At 44.5% G+C, this 19,249-nt stretch overlaps 1 protein-coding gene across 3 annotated transcripts in view; it reads left to right on the top strand.

Moving 5' to 3' along the window:
* The window catches only part of TESMIN (testis expressed metallothionein like protein), a 52,490-nt gene that overhangs the window by 20,027 nt on the left and 13,214 nt on the right, over positions 1–19,249 (top strand). The window contains exons 6-9 of one of the 3 annotated variants that reach the window (XM_027090287.1): positions 11,151–11,253; positions 15,107–15,244; positions 16,532–16,707; positions 18,445–19,071. In XM_027090287.1, the coding sequence (XP_026946088.1) occupies positions 11,151–11,253; positions 15,107–15,244; positions 16,532–16,707; positions 18,445–18,652 (625 nt within the window). In that variant the 3' untranslated portion in view covers positions 18,653–19,071. Of the gene's footprint in view, positions 1–11,150; positions 11,254–12,343; positions 12,559–15,106; positions 15,245–16,531; positions 16,708–18,444; positions 19,072–19,249 lie in introns of those variants that run through there. The other 2 variants (XM_027090285.1, XM_027090286.1) reach the window with 2 other exon arrangements.

The following is a 19,249-nucleotide window of genomic DNA, read 5'->3' as shown; positions in this document are numbered from 1 at the left end:
AAAAAATTAATGTATGTAAATATATTAAATATATGTAAACACATGTGTGAGTGTATAGAGCACTTAGAGCAATGCCTGGCATATTGTAAATGTTCTGTTTGCCATTATTGTGGTTGTTGTCGTCCCCCGCTCTTCCTCCCTGTAACCGTTAAAACCAAAGCCTTTGGTTGTTGGGATCAGCAGAGCCCTAAGATAGCTGCAGCCTTCAGCTTCAGCTTACCCCGCTGAGTGTTTGCTTCTCTTTCATTTTTTGGTCTCTGAGGCATTTCTTTAATTTTTTTTACCAGCTCAAATATGCATCTGAAGCGTTTCAAATATTCATTCCAATGTTTTCAAGTGTTCCTAGCTGGGGATTTGTCAGGGTGCCAATGAATGAAGAGTGAGTTTCGAATATATATCATCTCAAATCTTTTCAAACACTACAGCTAATTCTAGGATACAATGTGCTTGTGAGAAGTGACTGTACCACGGGCTATCGCAGGTATTTTCTTGACAATATTATCACCTTCTCGTTAAGTGACAGAGTAAGATTACCCACAGAGTGCTGGAATGTTGCCAGCCTGCCAGCACTGAAACAGTCTGTACCTCAAGGACAGCATCTTTAACAGATGGTGCTCCCTTGGTATTTCACAGCCAAGAGAGGGGCCACCAAACCTCAAGTGATGGCTGTAGATGTGGTTTCCTGGGCAATGGTGAGAGTAGACTGAAGAAGGGGGACAGCACAAATGCCTTGTACGAGAATACCTAGACTGCAGATGGCACGGTGACAGAGCGTAAACTCACAGGAACGAGGCATGCCCTGAAAGACCACCATCCACTCTCATTCATCAAGCTGCAGGCAGTCAGATTTTCTTCCACTGAAGACTTGGAACCCTTACCTCTGTCTTGACTGACCCACCAAGCGGGGGAGCCTGAGACCAGAGAGGGTGATGCTTTTCCAGCTCTCTTCGTGTGGCTGCCACTATCGCTGTTACCAAGGGGAGCAGACCAGTCTGAGCCTACTAGGAGAGGAAAGCAATTCTGCGTGGAGGGAAAGCCCACATAAGTAGTAGAAGGGAGTGGAAGTTTGGCTGGGGGCCAAGGTGTATATCCCGGCCCTAGACGTGGGTTTTCGACCCTGTCTGACCCTCATTCTAACCCCAAGAGAGAGCACGACCGTAAGTCTTATGCCAAGGAGGACTGTGTCTTATTTACGACTGTATCACCGTAGCAAGAGGTCGATGTCTACTGGGCCCTCAATACGTACGGCTGAAGGTGAGCAGTGACTTTTGATGAACAGAAGTTTTAAATTTAATGTAGTCAAAATTATCACGTGTCTTTATTAGTTTTTTTACATGTCTTTATTATTATTGCCTTTTTGTGCCCTGTTTAAGAAATCTGTCCATATCCCAAGGTTACACAGATGTGTCATTAGACTATTTCTAAAAGTTTTAAAGGTTTGCTTTTTGTCACTGAGGCCTTATTGCACCTGAAATGGATTTTTCTGAGTGGCATTAGGTAGGAATCTAATTTTTTTTTCCACAGGTACAATTAATTTTCTAGCACCACTTCTTGCAGAACCGTAATACGGTCCCCCACGAACTGCAGTGTGTTCCCTGTCAGCTGTCAAGGTCTGAAGTACACATGTGGGTGTGGCTCTGGGTTCTTAATCCTGCTCCTTGCGTGGATCCCGCTTCTTAGTTGTAGTGATTCACCTGTGAATTTCCTCCACCTTTGTATTTAAACAGTCATCTTGCCTGCAGAGAAGGACCATGGTATCTTTCCTATCTCATCCTTTTCCTTGCCTTATAGTCTTAGCTCGGACCTCAGCGCGGTGATGAAGGGAAGTGCTGGTGCTGGCATCGCCTTGCTCCTGATTTTATTAGAAACACTTCTAAAATTCCCTTACCCTGCCCGAAATAAGATATTTGCTGGAGGTTTTTGAGAGATGCTCTGTAGTAGGTAGAAGACATGCTTAGACACTATTTCAAAGACTCTAAATGACAACCATTTCAGGGCTCTGGGGCAGCTGATCAGTATCAGCGTCTCCACCTCCTTTATCAGAGGCTCTGCCATCCTCAGGTGAGTGGTTCGGTTCTGTGGGCTAAGAAGGCTGCCCCAGCTGCCACCCTCACGTTTGCATTCCACCCACTGGGGAAGAAGAAGAGGAGGGCGAAGGCACACTCCTTACCTTCCAAGGCGTAACCAGAAACTGCCACAGTCACTTGCACTCGTATCCCTTTGGCCAGAACCTAGTCATGTGGTCAGACCATACCGGGTAGGAAGCTGGGAAGCGGAGTGGAAATTGAGCGGAGTTGACCACATGCTCAACCAGAGTTGCTGGCAAGGGGCAGAGTAAGGGGAGGGTGGGTCCGTCTCTGCCACATGCCCACTTCGAGCTAAGGAAGTGTCCTTCTATGCCTGGTTTCCTAAGAGGTTTTCTTTTTAAATTCTTATTATAAATGAGTGGTGATTTTATCAAAGCCTTTTTGCCTGCATTCATTGAAATGATCAGATTGTTTTCCTCTTTTAATCTTACAGTTTGATCTATTACAACATTTTCTAATGGTCATCCACCCTTGTAGACCAGGGATTAAACCCAATTTGATCATGATGTACTAATGTTATCTTTTGTATGTACTGCAAGATTTAGTTTTCAATATGTTGCTTAGGATTTTTGTATCTTTTTCATGAGTGAGATAGATCTGTACTTTTCCTTTCTCATATTTTCTTTGGTTTTTGTTTTAGTGCTGAATTGCCTAATAAAATGCATTAGCAGTCTTGCCCATTCCCACTGGACCCTCTTCTTTTTCTCTAGCCTCTGAAAAGGTTTGGGCAAAGTAGGACTTACTAGTTCTCTGAAGTTGGTTTAAACTTTGTGCGTAAAGCTTTCTGGGCTGGCGTCTTTGGGGGCTGGAGTGGAGGTATGAGACGGATTACGCATTCATTCTATTTAGTACTTATTGCTCTCTCTAAGTTTGTGTTTCTTTTTGAGTTCATTTTGTTATTTTATTTTTTCTTGAAAATTGTTGATTTCTTTAAATTTTCAAGTCTATTAATATATCCCTGTTCATATATTCTTTTATTATTTTAAAAATTATCTCTGTATCTGTAGTTGTAGCCTTTAACTTTTTCTAATTTTAATTTCTGCTATTGTTTATTTGTACCTTTTCTCCTCCTCAGTCAGTCTCATGAGAGGTTTGTCTGTTTTGTCAGTTATTTCAGAGCACCAACTTTTGGTTTTATTGATTTTCTTGCTGGCCTTTTTTTTTTTAACATCTTTATTGGAGTATAATTGCTTTACAATGGTGTGTTAGTTTCTGCTTTACAACAAAATGAATCAGTTATACATATACATATGTTCCCATATCTCTTCCCTCTTGCGTCTCCCTCCCTCCCACCCCCTCATCCCACCCCTCCAGGCGATCACTTCTTGCTAGTCTTTCTGTTTCCTATTTCAGAAATACAGTGACTTTTACTCTTTACTATTTTCTCCCTCATACCTTTATTATTTTACTCTCTTGTTTTGCTAGCTTTTTGTGTTAAATGCTTATTTATTTCCAGTCTTTTTTGATTTTTGAGGAAATGCATGTAAAACTATAAATTGCCTGTAGGTACTGCTTTGCTACATCCTCCAAGAGTTATGTGCTACTTTCATTGTCATTCACTCAAAATATTTTGTAATTTTCATTATAATGTTCTCTTCACCTCATGACTTATTTAGGTGTACATTTCAAAGTATCCAGACATGTATGTATGCATATATGTGTATGTATATGTATTTTTTAAGCAACATTTTTGTTGTTAATTTTTATGTTTAATTATGATGTGGTAAGATAATATGGTCTATATGATATCAATGCTTTGAAATTAATGAAGACTTCCTTATGACTTAATGTTTGATCGATTTTTAAAATATTCTATATTAACTTAAAAATGTATATTCTCTATTTGTTAGATACATTTACTATCCATTAGCTCCAGTTTGTTAATTTTGTTTTTTAAATCTGCTAAATGCTTATTAAATTTTGAGTGATTTATCTGTTTTTGATAAAAGTACATTAAGACCTCTCACTGTGATTGTGAATTTGCTTATTTTTCCCTTATAATTCCATTTTCATTTGTATATTTTGAGTCTATAGTGAAGGGTTATACAAATTCATGATTGTTATATCTTTTTTGTGAATTATTCCAACGACTGTTAAATATATCTCTGTAACCTATTGCTTTTTGCTTTATATTTGGTTTTTTTTTTGGTTTCATATTAATGTTGCTATACCACATTTTCTTTGGTTAGTATTAGCAGGTTGTGCTCATAACATCCCTTTATGTTCATACTTCCTGTGTGGTAGTTATGTTTTAGGTGTGTCTCCTGTAATCTAAATATAGTTGGCTTTTTAAAAAGCAAATCTAATAATCCACGTTTTAATAGACTTTAAAAATCCGTTTGCATTCTTTGTCTTATTATTGGTATACGTGGAATTATTTGTACCACCTTTTTTTGAAGGCTTTTTTTTTTAACATCTTTATTGGAGTGTAAATGCTTTACAAGGGTGTGTTAGTTTCTGCTTTATAATGAAGTGAATCAGCTATACATATACATATGTCCCCATATCTCCTCCCTCTTGCATCTCCCTCTGAAGTCTTAAAGTTTATTTATTGAAGTTCTTTTCTTTCCCCAGTAAAATGGCAGCATTTCACGCATGCTCTCTGCACCTTTCGCTTTTTAAAATCGTGGTAAAATATGCAAAACATGAAATTTACCATTTTAACCATTTTTAAATGTATAATTCAGTGACATTAATCACAGTCACGATGCTGTGCAACCATCACCATCATCCCACATGGAAACTCTGTACACATCAAGTAGCTTTCCATTACCCCCTTGCCCCAGCCCCTGGTAACCTCTGTTGTACTTTCTGTCTCTTAGTTTTCATATTCCAGGCACCTCATGTAAGTGGTTTCATACAATATTTGTCCTTTTGAGTCTGGCTTCTTTCACTAACATGATGTTTTCAGGGTTCATCCATGTTGTAGCGTGTATCAGTACTTTATTTTTTTTCAGGCTGAATAATATTCCACTGTATGTACAGACCACGCGTGTTTATCCATTCATCTGTTGATGGACACTTGGATTGTTTCTGCCTTTTGACTGTTGTGAATAATGCTGCCTATGAACATGGGTGTGCAAGTATCTGCTTGAGTCCCTGCTTTCATTTCTTTTGGGTGTATACCTAGAAGTGGCATTGCTAGATTATATGGTAATTCTATGTTTAACTTTTTCAGGAAACACCTTACGGGTTTTCACAGTGACTACACCATTTTACATTCCCACCAGAAATACACAATACCACTTTTGTGTTTTCTGATTACCGCTTTTTCTTTGCTTCTTTTTGCCTGATATATGTTTTAGGAAATTAGCCCTAACGGCAAAGTGGAGGAAGTTGAAAGTTAAGAGGCTATCACAACAGTATAGACAAAAGATGATGATGACCTGAACTAGGGCAGAGATGGTAGCAACGAAGAAAAAATCCACAGATTTAAGAGACATTTCAAACATACGCATTGTAGCATTTTCTCCACTCATCATTTATTCTTTCCACAAAGTATTTTTGAATGCCTGTGATTTCAGGAATAGGGAAGACAGAAATGAGCAAGAGAGTTATGGTCCCTGCCCTCTCAGCAGTCACAGTCTAGTGGGGGAGAGAGACATGAATAAAACAATCACACACGTGGAGGTCATGGTGGAAAGGAGCAGCAATGGGCAGAGGGCGACGGGGGGAGCTGACCAGGTATGACAGCCAGGAAAGCTTCCCAGAGGACAAGAGGGGTGTTGGATGAGGGGGCAGAGGTAGATTGAAAGTGGGTTGATAAGAGTGTTCTAGGCAGAGGAAGCAGCAGGTGCCAAGGCCCTGTGGCAAGAGAGAGAGGGTACACAGTTCTGGGAACAGGAAGGAGGCCAGTGCCACTTGTGTAGTGTTGTTCATTATTCCAAAATATATAAGATAATCTGAATGTTCAGTATAAGGGGAATTATTAACTAAATTATGATGCCACTGTAGAATGGGGTATTGTTCAGTCATTAAAATGGCATGTAAATCTATTTACATGTAATATTAACACTCATAACATTATATTGATAAGTAATGAAAGCAAGCTGTCACATTGATTACTGACATTGTTACATAATAAAAGCACATTGAAACAGTGTATAGAATATGATCTTTTTTTTATATATTATATGTAACCAAACAACATGTATTTATTTTAATATGTATAGTTTTACAGAAAAACTCTGAAATATATTTGCCAAATGATCATCTCTAGCGAGTGGGATTCTGGGTGATTGTAATTTTTCCTTTTTGCTTATTTACATTTTTAAAAACTACAACAAATGTGATTTACTTGTATCAAGAATAAAATTAGCAAAGACATTTCTGAGCCAGAATCAGTAGACTTGGTTAACCCCTTGGATGTGAGTAAAGAGGGAAAGGTAATCGTCAGAAATGACTCAGGGGTCATGTTACTGGGTGGATGGACACCATGAGTGCAGAGAGAGACTACAGAGTGAGCACAGTGAGGGCTGAAGGTGAAGGTCAGGAGTTAAGGTGTGGACACGCTGAGTTGGAGGTGGAAATGTCTGATAGGGTGGAAATGTCTGATAGGAAGTGGGGAATGTGGTTCTGGAGCATAATAGTGTCACACGCTGCTGAGAGGTAAATGCAGTGAAGAGGTCCTTGCCTTTCTGGTTAAGGAGGTTGTTTGAGAGTTAGGGGGATGGAGAAGACGGTCCGAGCGCAGTAGGTTAAAGAAAGAATAGGAGATGAGGAAGGATAAGCAGCAAGCGTAGAAACCCTTTCTTGATGTTTGGGGAAGAAGAAAATGAGTGTTCGGTGATACACAGCTACAAATCTTCAACATAGAGTTTTAAAAAGTAGAGGGGACAGAGTTAATAAATAAAAGCACCCAGCAAGGTGTGGGTGCAAGAAAAGAAATATGCCTAGCTTGGACCTTGGTGAGTAAGCATAGTTTGACTAGGTATAAAATTCTAGATTGTCAGTTTTTCTCTCAGTGCTTCGAAGGTATTATTCTACTGTTTTCCACTATTTCTAACATGAAGTGAGTGGTTAGTCTAGGTAATGTCTTTTCTTCTGGCCTTTTTACAATTTTGTCTTCAATTTTTCTTTTTATTTGCCTTTTTGGGGTTCATTAGGTTTCTGAAATCTGAGGATCCACAACTTTCAACAGTTCCAGAAAACTCAGAGATATCCTCACTCCAAATATACCTGTCTTCCATTTTCTCTTTTCTGTCCTTCTGTAATGCTAAGCAGACATACGTGAGCCCCTGTAACTAGCGACCATTTCTTTTAATCTCTCTTCCATATTTTTAACTTTTTTGTCTTTTTATGCTGAATCTGGATCTAATTTCTTTATCTTTCAGTTTATCCTTTCTGACTTTTCATTTAGTTATTATTTTTATCCAGCTCACATGCACATAAAGAGCCAAATAGTTATACAAGGCTTATGACAAAAAAGTGTAGTTCCCTGACAATTGTTCCTTATTTTCTGATCCCCAAGAACGTTTAGCCCTTAACCAAATCTTTTAATATTTGCCTCCATAAATCTAAATAACGTGCTTGTGTTGCTACTTCTTGGCTTTTCAGGCTGGGCGTGGCCTCTTGTATTTGTGCCATGAAAGACGTGGATTTAGCTCTCTTCCCTCTTGCTACTCACACGTAACCCCCCTCCCAACACACACATGTCCTGTTCCCAGACATCAGATGTACTTGGTTGGATCAGTAGTATTTATTTTTTATGACTATGAAAACACTACTCACTGCTGAGCCTTGATTAATTTTCTTCCTGCACTTCTTTACCTTTTCCCTTGAGTCAATACTCAGTTTTCTAATGTACCTAACATTAACTTAACCCTTAACTCTCCTCCGCTTGTGTAACTGTTCTCTCAACGTGCTCCAGCACACTAGGTACTCAGTGAATTGGTCTGGAGGAAGCCTTTCCTGCAGCCGTCACCGCCCTGCTCTTGGGTGGTTGGTTTCCAGGCCTGCTGCACAGTTCTCTTGGACCCTCCCTCCAGCATCAGGCCCAGGGTTCCCTTTGCTTCTTCCTCAGGTTTGAGCCCCTGGCTCCTGGATTCCATTATCTTCCTCATTGGATTCACTGCATCATTTTGGTGCAGCATGTCCTCCAGTAGCTTCCCGAGCAAGAGTGATGGGAGAGAATGTTTTCAGACCGTATGTGTCTAAAGATGTCGTAGTCTGTCCTCTCACTGACATGATCATTTTGGATGGACAATGGGATTTCCACCTTCAACTAGTGGAATTTTCCTTTAAATTTTTGAAGGCTTTGCTGCATTTTCTTCTAGATTCCAGTATTGCTGTGAACTTTTTTCCCTTTGTATGAAACCTATTTTATTCTTTCTAGAACCTTGTGGGAGCTTCTCTTTGTGCCCCGTGCTCTGAAATTTGGTGAGAGGTGTCTTGTTCTGGCCATTTGGCAGTCCCTTTCACTCTGGGAACCCATGCCCCTTAGCGCTGGGAAATGTTCTTGACTTACTTTCTCCCCTTCATTCTTAAAATTCTGTCTTTCTGGAACCCTTATTTTTTACATAAGTGTTGGACCCTCTGATGCTCCTCTACATTCTTCTTTCTCCTATTGTTTTCTACTTTTTTGTATGTGTGTTCTGTTTTCTTATCTTCTGTTAAGTTTTTCATCCCTATGATTACTTTTTTATTTTACATAATGTATCTTTTGTACTCTGAGTGTTTTTTAGCATTGTGTTCTTGTTTCCTGGATACAATAACTTTTCTTAATCTTTCCAAGGCTATTGATACCCCCTTGTCCCCCGCCCCCTTTTCTTTTCCCTTCAGAGTCTGTTTCTTTAGGCCTCTGTCTTTCATATTGGATGAGTCCCTAAAATGTCTGCAGATCTTGGCCTGCCACTCTGCTCATGGTTAAGAGCAAGGCAGAAGGGAGGGGGCTCTTGGTACGTTGGTGGGAGCTTGCTCCCTGTGGCTCCACCGTAGGGTGATCTTACCAAGCCACTTATCGGGGGATCTCAACGTCAGACTCTCTATATTTTCTCTTGGGCTAGTGGGTCCTCAGAGAAGGCCTTTCCAATCTCCTGCTAGAATTCTAAGGGCTGAGTGGAAAAACCTGGGGGTCTCAGATTCACCTTTCCCCCCTTTTGTTCTTTAGAATACCCCAGTCCTCAGTTGTTTTACCCCAGAGAGTAATTTCAGTCTCTTGCCATGGTGGTGGAGGAGCAGTCAGGTACTGGAAGGGAAGGAGCCTGGGGACCCCCTACCTCCTAAATAGAATTTCAGCCACCTTCACCCCACTTCAGAGCAGCCTGGTACCTGCCACCCATTCGTGCCTTCAGAGCTGCTTCTCCACTCTCTCTTGCTAGCTCAGGTTTCAGAGTTCTTGAATCTGCTGTCCATTAACTCTCTCCCCTCTGTTTTCCAGCCTCCGAATCTTCTGTAATTGTCTCCGCTCCCTTCTGTCCATCCTAGTGGTCAGGAAAAACTCTCACATTTTCCCCTTGCTCTCTGCCTGTGGCTCAGACAGTGCTGTGTCTCCACGCTCTCCTTCTGTGAAGTAGATTTGTGGGGAGGTGGCCTTTCAAGGATTCACACTTTATATGGGTTTTTTTTTTGATCCAACTCCCACCTTCTGTAGCTCAGACTTTGTCTCCTGTCTCCTGCAGGAGTGGCCCATTTGATCCCTAGGACCTGCAGAGGGCCCAGGACAACACTTGGCAGCTACAGAACTCACCTGTCTGGCTTCACAGTTCCTTATCTTTTCACATCTGACAATCTCCTTTACTCTCCTCTTGGTTTGACATGCATTTTGACACATTATTTAAAAATATTAAAATAATAAATGTTAAAAAAATAATAATAATGTTAAAAGAATTGTGTTCAGGAACTCTGTAACAGGAAGGTTTCTGCAAACATCCAGTCCACCATATAGCCAGACGCAGAGGCCCTCCTGCATTCGTTCAGCACTCTGTCAGAGGCACCCGCTATGTGGGAAGCACGCCAGGCCTTCCCTCAGCAACCCTGCGAGCGCGGGAGGTCAGGTGCCAGGGCTTCCTGCCTCCAGACGCTGACTGATAACCTGGATCAGATAACATGGGGGGCCAGAAGCAGAGCTGATGTTAGACCTGCATTTGAAGCTCTTTTCAATGAATCACGCTCTCGGAAGAGAACGCCGTGGGTCTTCTCTAGTCACAGGCTGAGGCCGTGGAGTGGCTGATGAGCCTCCCGAAGGCTCTCAAGGGCGCAGGTTACAAGCAGGATGTTTTACATGAATTTTTACAGGAGTTGAGGAAAGTGTCTTGCCCCCGCCCATACTGAAAAGGTGTAAACCTCAGGCCTATCAGGGCCTCTGTCGCACAGCACAAGAGCAGGCTCCTACGAGAGCATGTAAAGCGGTTCACAGTCATAAACGCTGAGAGGTCTTCAAGGGAAACGCAGCAGAGAAGGTGCTCGGCACTGCCCTTGAACTGCCGGGCACTGCCCGTCTGACTCCAGGATCCCAGGGGCAGGTGCTGGAACAGGGTCTGCTCAGCACGCTGTCCTGTGGACTCTGCTCGTGGACGATATGTATTATCACAGTGTGACAGCAGTCGTGTCACACCCGTGTTTCTGACCCAGTCATGCCTCCTTTCTCCACCACTGACATGGAATGAAAGTGACACAAAGCCTGGGCCAGGGTCCACCTCTAGGTCCCTTCGTTTTTTTCTCGTAGGCGAGGTCTGGCCGAGAGGTGAACTCACTTTCAGCCGGGTTGGGATGGTTGTTGGGAAAGTGGCTCTTTGCTCACCAGCTTACAGTGTTCCTGGGAGAAGGGCGGCGGGCATTAGGGGCAGGAGACAGTGGACGCCAGCGGACATCGTCCAGGAAATTGTTTACTCTGCACATGCCTATTTTATGAAACCAATGGTTTTTAACGAGTCTCTCTCTCTTGTGTTGGTCACTGGAAAGCATCATCCCAATGGATCTAATTTTCACATAAAGAGGAGAATCGCGTAACTAAAAGTTGTGTTGACTTGGCGTGTGACCAGCTCTCTCCCTGTAGGTGTGTGCACGCTTGTTTTTAACTACTCGCAGCGGTGCCTTTGACACACTGTGTTGTTTTATTCACAGGTACTGTGATTGCTTTGCAAGCGGGGACTTTTGCAACAAGTGCAATTGTAATAATTGTTGCAACAATTTACATCATGACATGGAACGGTTTGAGGCCATTAAGGTAACAAATTTCCATTAAATACACACATTCTGAAAGCATTTAAAAGTGCAGGGGATATTCACAAAACGATCTCGTCAGATTTCTAATTTCAGTATTGGGAAAACCCAAAGTGTTGAAGAGTATACATTAAATAGGACTGTATGCCTGAAGGTGGCAGTATTGACCATGACCAGGGGCTGTTGTGAGAGTGGCAGCTGGAGAAAGACCTTTATTCTCCACCAGCATGGGAGGGCTTCATGGGGGCAGCAGGGTACCAGAAGGGTCTGGTTTAAGAGCATGGAAGTATCCACGTTGTCTTTTTTTTTTTTTAACCACTTTACTGAAATACAGTTGACCTGTAAAAAGCTGTACATTTAATGTATACAACTCAGTGAGTTCGGGGTTAAGTATACACACATGAAATCACAAATAGGAAGGCCATAAACATATCCACCACCTCCCAAAGCTGCCTCCTAACCTTAGCAGAAAGTCAGCCCTCTGCTTGGAACAAAGTGGGTACCCAAGAACAAATTTAAGGGTGTTCAGTAAAGATAAAAGGCTGCTCAAGTCACTGGAAGCAGCAACTGAAAAGGACAACTCAGGTTGTCACACAGTGATCAGATACAATGTCTAACAGTTACATGAATAGAAAAACTCACTTTAATGCAGTTCGGTAGACAGTCTTTTGGGGAGGGGATAAAGTCTTCCATACAGAAAAGCCTGTGAGTATATTTGATCCATTTCCTTGGAAACTGGCAATACCTTCTACTTCCATGGGCATCAGGGACTCTGCCTTATTTTGGCTAGATCTTTCCCAATTCTGTCTTCAAAAGAGTTAGTTACTGAAAGATACCTAGCCATCACTTTTTCAGGTGACTGAAGGAAGTGGGAGCATTAGTGTTCCTAACAAAATAGTCATTGCACGTCCACGTTTTTAGAGGGCACCCCTTCCCAGAATAGCTACTCAGCGGTGTGAGAAGGGCTCTTTTTCATCCAGCTTTGGTCAAGAGATATTACCTGCGGGAGCCACAAAATACTCCTCCACACCTTGGTGGGAGTTTTGTAGTAGTTCTTCAGCACAGTTGCCTTCTACCACATTGTCGGATCTCAGGTACAGACATCTGTCCTCCAGAACTGACTCTTTGGGCTCCACCCGGTCCGTGTCCACGGCGCGGAGCCGGTCGGCGAAGGCGATGGCTTTCTCCAGCCGTGCCACGGCCTCTTGGCTGCCGAAGTCCACAAGCGCTAGCCGCTCCAGGTGCTCGATCAGCTCGGCCGTGACCCGGCGGCTTCCCTGAGGATGGGCCTTGGAGGTGAAGCCCCGGCACCCGCCCGCCAACGCCCGAAGGCCCAGACACACAGCCCGCGTCCACATTTCTCTCCTCCTCGGCCTCCGTAGAGCGTCCTCCTCCACGTTGCCTTGATTTGAGGTTTAGAAATTCGGATTGTGTTATGCAGCAGATAAGCCTGAGTGCAAAGAGTGTAGTCTGAAAAGGCGAGATGGTCCACTGTGTGAAGAAAGCTGGGTGAAAGCTCCCGGCCATCGTTACTTAGACTGGTTTTTATTCTCCTTGGCTTCCCGGTGAAGGGAGAATCTAGGGGCGGACAGCACCTTGGAGAGCCCCGCAGGCCGCCGCTGAAGGCTAAATCCATTAGGGGCAGTTTTCCTCCCTTCCCGTGGGCACGGAAGATTAGCAGAGGAGCACAGCCCCCCTGCTCGGCCACAGCTTGGTGCCCTCTCACTTACCCAGGGAAACTGAGGGCCTTCCCCTGTGGACTTGAGGCTCTCCTACTGTGCCAGGGTTGGGCTGTTTATTTTTTCTAAAATACTTCAACTTGCCTCTTGAATTATAGATACATCAGTTGAAAATATCAATTTTGATACAGGCAGATCCACAGCTTCAATTGCATCTAAGCTTCAGTACAGTAGCCTTTTCTTCAGGGGTAAAGGATACTGTCTGCAATTAAAAGTATAAAAAGTTCTATTTGAAAAGTGTTGGGGGACTTCCCTGGTGGCGCAGTGGTTAAGAATCCACCTGCTAATGCAGGGAACACGGGTTCGAGCCCTGGTCCGGGAAGATCCCACATGCCACGGAACAACTAGGCCCATGCACCACAACTACTGAGCCTGCACTCTAGAGCCCACAAGCCACAGCTACTGAAGCCCATGAGCCTAGAGCCTGTGCTCTGCAACAAGGGAAAGCCCGTGCACAACAATGAAGACCCAATGCAGCCAAAAATAAATAAATAAATTTATTTTTTAAAAAAAGTGTTGGAATTCTCATGCATTGCTGGTAGGGATGTAAATTGGTACCAGCACTTTGGAAAATTGTTTGGCAATAGTTACTAAAACTAAACCTTTGTATGTGCTGTGATCCAGCAGTTCATTCCTAAAAACAGAGCCCCTAGAAATGAGTGTACATGTCTACCAGAGGCTTGTACAAAAATGTTCACAGCAGGGCTTCCCTGGTGGCGCAGCGGTTGAGAGTCCGCCTGCCGATGCAGGGGACACGGGTTCGTGCCCCGGTCCGGGAAGATCCCGCGTGCCGCGGAGCGGCTGAGCCTGTGAGCCATGGCCACTGAGCCTGCGCGTCCGGAGCCTGTGCTCCGCAACGGGAGAGGCCACAACAGTGAGAGGCCCGCGTACCGCAAAAAAAAAAAAAAAAAAAATGTTCACAGCAGTTTTATTCATAATAGCCCCTAACTGGAAACAATCCGTGTGTTCAGTGGTAGAATGGATAGATCTGTCGGGGTGTATCATCTAACAGGTGACACATCAATGAAAAACAAAGACCCACAGCTCTGTGCCACAGCCCGGAGAATCTCACATGGCGCTGATGAAAGAGGCCAGCTGGAAAAGAACACACCAAATGGTTCCACTTAGACGAAGTTCCAGAACAGGCAAAATTAAAGCAATCCCAGTCAGAATAGAGGTTCCCTCAGGGGTGTGTTAATGGGGAGGAGTCATGAGGGACCTCGGCATGGGTGGGCTGGACTGTCCTCTGACCTGGTCTGGGTGGGGGTCGCACGGGGCTCACACATGCTCAGATTCATCACGGTCCACCATCCCTCGGGCTGCAGTAAAAAGTGAAAGCACACAAACACAGCAGCCTCACTGCAAAGGCCCTTCTGCAGCGATGGGGCCTCCAGGGCTCTGGTGCCGACGGATCCCCGCTGCTCACTGTGAGGGGAGAGGGAGGACGGGGGCTGCCGCTGTGCCTTCCGCGTTGCTCCAGCACAGCTTTATAAAGAGCGCGGCCTCACCTTGTCATTGACAATAGTCTAGATAGGTAGCAGACAGGTAGAGAGTCAAACAAACAAAGCACGATAAAAAGCCGAGCGTGGTGTATGCCAAAGGCACCTGGTGGTTGAGAACCGGGGCTGGACGTGAGCACAGGGACCGGAACCGGACTCCATCACTTGGTCGCTGTCATCTGACCTCTCGGTGCCTCAGTCTCTTCATCCGGCAGACAGCAAGAACAGTGGTAGTGTTTCCTCCACAAGGTTGCTGTGAGGATTAAATGAGAGAACGCGTATAAATCACACAGAAAGTGGAACACAGTGCACGTTTAGCAAACGTGAGCTGGTATCAGAGTACCATGATCCCAACTATCTCAGGAAAAAAAGTACAAGAGATGCAGGAAGGAAATATGTCCACATGGACACAATGATTTCCATCACATCTTTACTGTCCATAAATTTTCTACCTTTAAGTGTTCAAATGAATTAAAATGAAATGGGGGGGTGATGCACTTCCTCAACGATGTGAGGAGGTGAGGCACACTGCTCGTCGGGCAAGCCAGGTACTTTGCACTGAACATTATTTTTAAATAATAAAATATATCTTGATGGAGTTTTACATTTTCTGTCTTAGGCATGTCTTGATAGAAATCCGGAAGCTTTCCAACAAAAAATTGGGAAAGGACAATTGGGAGACGTTAAGCCTCGACACAGCAAAGGATGTAATTGCAAGAAGTCAGGCTGCCTTAAGAATTACTGTGAATGCTTTGAGGTCAGTCAGCAATTCCTAAGTATTATTTTTAAAAACCAGCTAAATATATGGCCTAAGTAACTTTGTGGTTAAAAAATCTTCAATTTAAAGGGAGAAATATAATTTAATTTCTTCCTTCCAGGGCTTCTAAAAGGGCACCCATCAATCTACCTTAATTTCTCAAATGTGAATTACGCCTTATGAATCAAGTAAATGAGCTCAGGCCTCCTTTGGGAGCATGTTGTCTCCCCCGAGCCCGCCCTGAGTGTCCAGCAGAGGGTGCCCAGTGCCAGGGCCTTGCCCGCCCTGCAGCTGCTGACCAGGGGCTGGAGCTCCCCTCAGTGGCCAGCACCTGGTGGCTCCCAGAGGAGGGCCTTTTCCTTGCTGAGCAGGGCGGAGACGCTCTCGGTGGGTTAGTGGGGGCAGCCTTGTCCTCAGGTGAGCATTCACCTGGGTGCTCTGAGCAGGCAGCTCCCAAGCAGCTTGTCTGGCTGCCGAGACACAGTGCGTCAGCCCACTTTCCTCTGCCGGGCAGTGGCCCACGCAAAGTGCTGATGTCCTGTAGCGTCTGGCATTACAACAGACTAGCAATCTCGAAAAACCTCCTATTCAAAACACCCAGAGGTGCAGAATAAAACACACCCCATTAGATGCATGTCTGAGCTGGAAAGGACAGACGGAAACCCCCAGGGGCTGAAACTAAGAGGAAACTGGAAACCAGAGTGTCACAGGGCCAGCCTTCTGACTGCCCCCAGGCCAGGCCTGAGCAAGGGGTTGGTCCCCAGCCCTGAGTGTCACACAACTGTGTGACAAGAAACAAAGTCCACCCACAAGGAAGCAGGAAGGGCCTCCCCCTAGAATGCCCACCGCAGGCCCGGCCTCGGGTGGGTTTCATGTTCTACCCACGTGCACGTTCTCTGCAATAGCAGAGCCAGCACGACACCCTCGGTGCTGAAGGAGAAGGGTGGTCAGGCTGGAGTGCTATAACCGGCTGAGGCAGGCTTCGATTAGAACAAGGGTCAGATGGAGCCTTCGCTGTGCTCCGCTGGACGATGGAGAGACCCCACTCTCTGCTCGGGGCTCACACCCACACCCGCCCACTGGCCCTCGGGGGCCCCTCCCCACCTCTCTTCACATCACAGTCACCTGCCCCTCTTCGCTTCTGCCTTTCTTTGGTATGAAAATTGCAGATTACATACGTGCGTGCACACACAGATATAAACAGTTATTTAAGATCCAAATAGAATTTGTTGGTTTTTGATGAATGGTAGGACAACCTAATTTTATTGAAGCATTTTACATTACCAGGCCAAAATTATGTGTTCTTCTATTTGCAAATGCATCGATTGCAAAAATTATGAAGAAAGCCCAGAACGAAAAACACTAATGAACATGCCAAACTATATGGAAATCGGAGGTTTTGAAGGCGGCCATCATTTGTCAACAACTAAATTTTCAGGACTACCAAAATTCAGAAAAGATAGGTAGGTACTCTGAACTAACCCTCCTAATAGGGGAATTCAAGGTTATTTTGAGAGGAGAGTTGGAAATTCCCTGGCAGTCCAGTGGTTCGAACTCCACGCTTTTACTGCCGGGGCCCGGTTTCAATCCCTGGCCGGGGAACTAAGATCCCCCCATAAGCCGTGCAGCGTGGCCAAAAAAAAGATAAAATTTGAGAGGAGAGTTAAAACAGTTTACACACTGGAAAGAAAGCGTGTTTGTCTGTAGGTGGGGGACAAGGGATGGGGAAGGAAGACGCCAGTTTCTTTCTCTGTCTTGACCAACCCTAGATCACACACTGTTTAGCTCAGAGGAGCGCCTGCTGTCGAATTCGCTTGGTCCTATCTGTCCTCTTAGCTTGACCTTTTTGTCCTGACCGTCTGAGTTACCCCTGGTTTCGTACAAGAGCAGAAGGTCCCTACAGGACCTCAGGAGGCAAGGGCATGATCTCTAGGCAGCAAACACCCGAACCACTCTTTACCACAGGAAGTGACGGCAGAGAGATGTTCTCGGTGTGTGCTGTATTCCTTACTAAAGTGATTATGGAGTCCACTTTAGTTGGATGTCTTCCCATTTAATTATTTTGAGGTCATATTATACTCCTAGCAGGTCTCAAAGATTGAGTAATAATTTTATTATATATTGGACTAGATTCATCCATTTTAAAAAGTTTGAGTTCTCTGTGATGGGTCATGTCATGATAAAGTACTGGATATCATTAATTAATTGATAACATGTAGAGAAGCCAAGTTCATGCTTATTTGGTTAGAGACATCAGAAATACTCATCACTGTGACCTGCAGAGGTCGTCATTGGTAAAAATGTACTGAAACATGGCTGCATCTTCTGTGAAATTATATGTGAAAACATTGCCTGACATGGGGTTGTTGTGTGTCCGATGGAATGTGATAGGGGCTCCATACGTTGGAGTCTGGTCTCAAAATGTTAAGACTCTTGACCTGAGGACAGCCCTGTTCTTTCATCTTCAACAAAAGTCATTGTGTATTGCCTTTATAGAGAGATTTTAACCAATCCCAACATCTATATTTTCATAATCCAACACTTTTTAATACTTTATAGTTTTCCTAAATTTTTTCAGTTTGAGCATGACTTGGGCAACTATCTAGCTAAGCCACAGTTGCCCCTTGAGCCCAGTAGGGAGAGTGGCTGGTCCCGTACAACAGAACCTCTTCAGGGATCCAGGGGGCATTCCGAGGCAAGGCCATGCTGACAGCACGCCCCCTAGGAGGCGAGTCCTCAGAGCCATTGTGCGTCTGTAGCGCAAGTGCCGCTGGGAGGAGGGGCCGGTGCCCTGGGTAGCTGTCCTACTGCTGCTTTCCTCAGGTAGACTTGTGCACAGAGCTTAGAGCAAGGCTGCATGGCTTGTCTTAGCTAAGATTCCTGCTGCTTCGACCGCTGCCCAGCCCATGGGCTTGATACTGCAGCCCAGGTCTCTGGGCTCCTTAGTGGATCTCAGTTTGAGAAAATTTAGGATTTGCCGTGAGAGGGACGTCTAGGAGCTGACAGATTCACCTGACCTCTGTATTCTTCTTCTAAGAGCAATCCTTTATATCATGACAGGTAATATAGCTTCCAGTGTTAGGAAGACAACATTAGACATTCTTTACAATGCTTTGACAAACATGTCTCCTTGAATACGAAAGGTATTTAAAAACAGTGGAGTGATTGAACGTGGCCTTTAACTGGTCTGCTTCTGACAGGCAGTCATCCTCATGCATCTCCTGGGAGGTGGTGGAAGCCACGTGCGCCTGCCTGCTGGCTCAGGGCGAAGAGGCCGAGAAGGAGCACTGCTCTGAGAGCTTGGCAGAGCAGATGATCTTAGAGGAATTCGGGAGATGCTTGTCGCAGATTCTCCATATTGAGTTTAAATCCAAAGGGTTGAAAATTGAGTCAAGTACAACGTGGTGAAATGTGCATGCATGTAGATTTTGTCTCCATATTCTGCAGGAAAACTCGTTTAGAAAAGTTGTTTTAAGGACCATGAGGCCAGGTTTACACCAACAGCTTCATCATTAAAATCAAGCTTTCCCTCTGCATCAGGGCACCAAGGGGTTACTCAGAGTCTCTGAGGGATTTGGCGATTAAAACCCTCCCTCCGTTTTTGAGGAGGTGCATGACATAACTGCTGTTGTCTGGACCCGAGGAGAGAGCATGTGTTCCTGTGATCCCGGGAGAATTGTCTGCACTGACACTGAGTCATGGAGGGTGGAAGCAGGCCCTGGAGAGAAGTAAAAGTCATTCCTATTGACTTCACCCTCTCCCGGGAATTTCTTCCTCTGGCGGGTTCTCTGCATAAAAAGCCATAATGATTTTCCCCTAAATTGTTTAGAAACAAATTCTCCAGATAGGCTGCTAAGATACAACCTAAAATCTGTAGAGAACTACTGAATACCTTGGAGAATTTCTGAGTGTAGATGTTTCCCCAGAGTCACAGGAATTACCAGTCTCCTCTAGGGCCACAGTGAAATGCAGACAGCAGGGTTGGTTTGGTCAGTAGCATTTTGA

Source organism: Aethalodelphis obliquidens, unplaced genomic scaffold (assembly GCF_003676395.1).
Source record: "Aethalodelphis obliquidens isolate GAN/ISIS:26980383/991018 unplaced genomic scaffold, ASM367639v1 scaffold69, whole genome shotgun sequence".
Lineage (NCBI taxonomy): Eukaryota > Metazoa > Chordata > Mammalia > Artiodactyla > Delphinidae > Aethalodelphis > Aethalodelphis obliquidens.
This window is presented reverse-complemented; position numbering and strand designations above follow the sequence as displayed.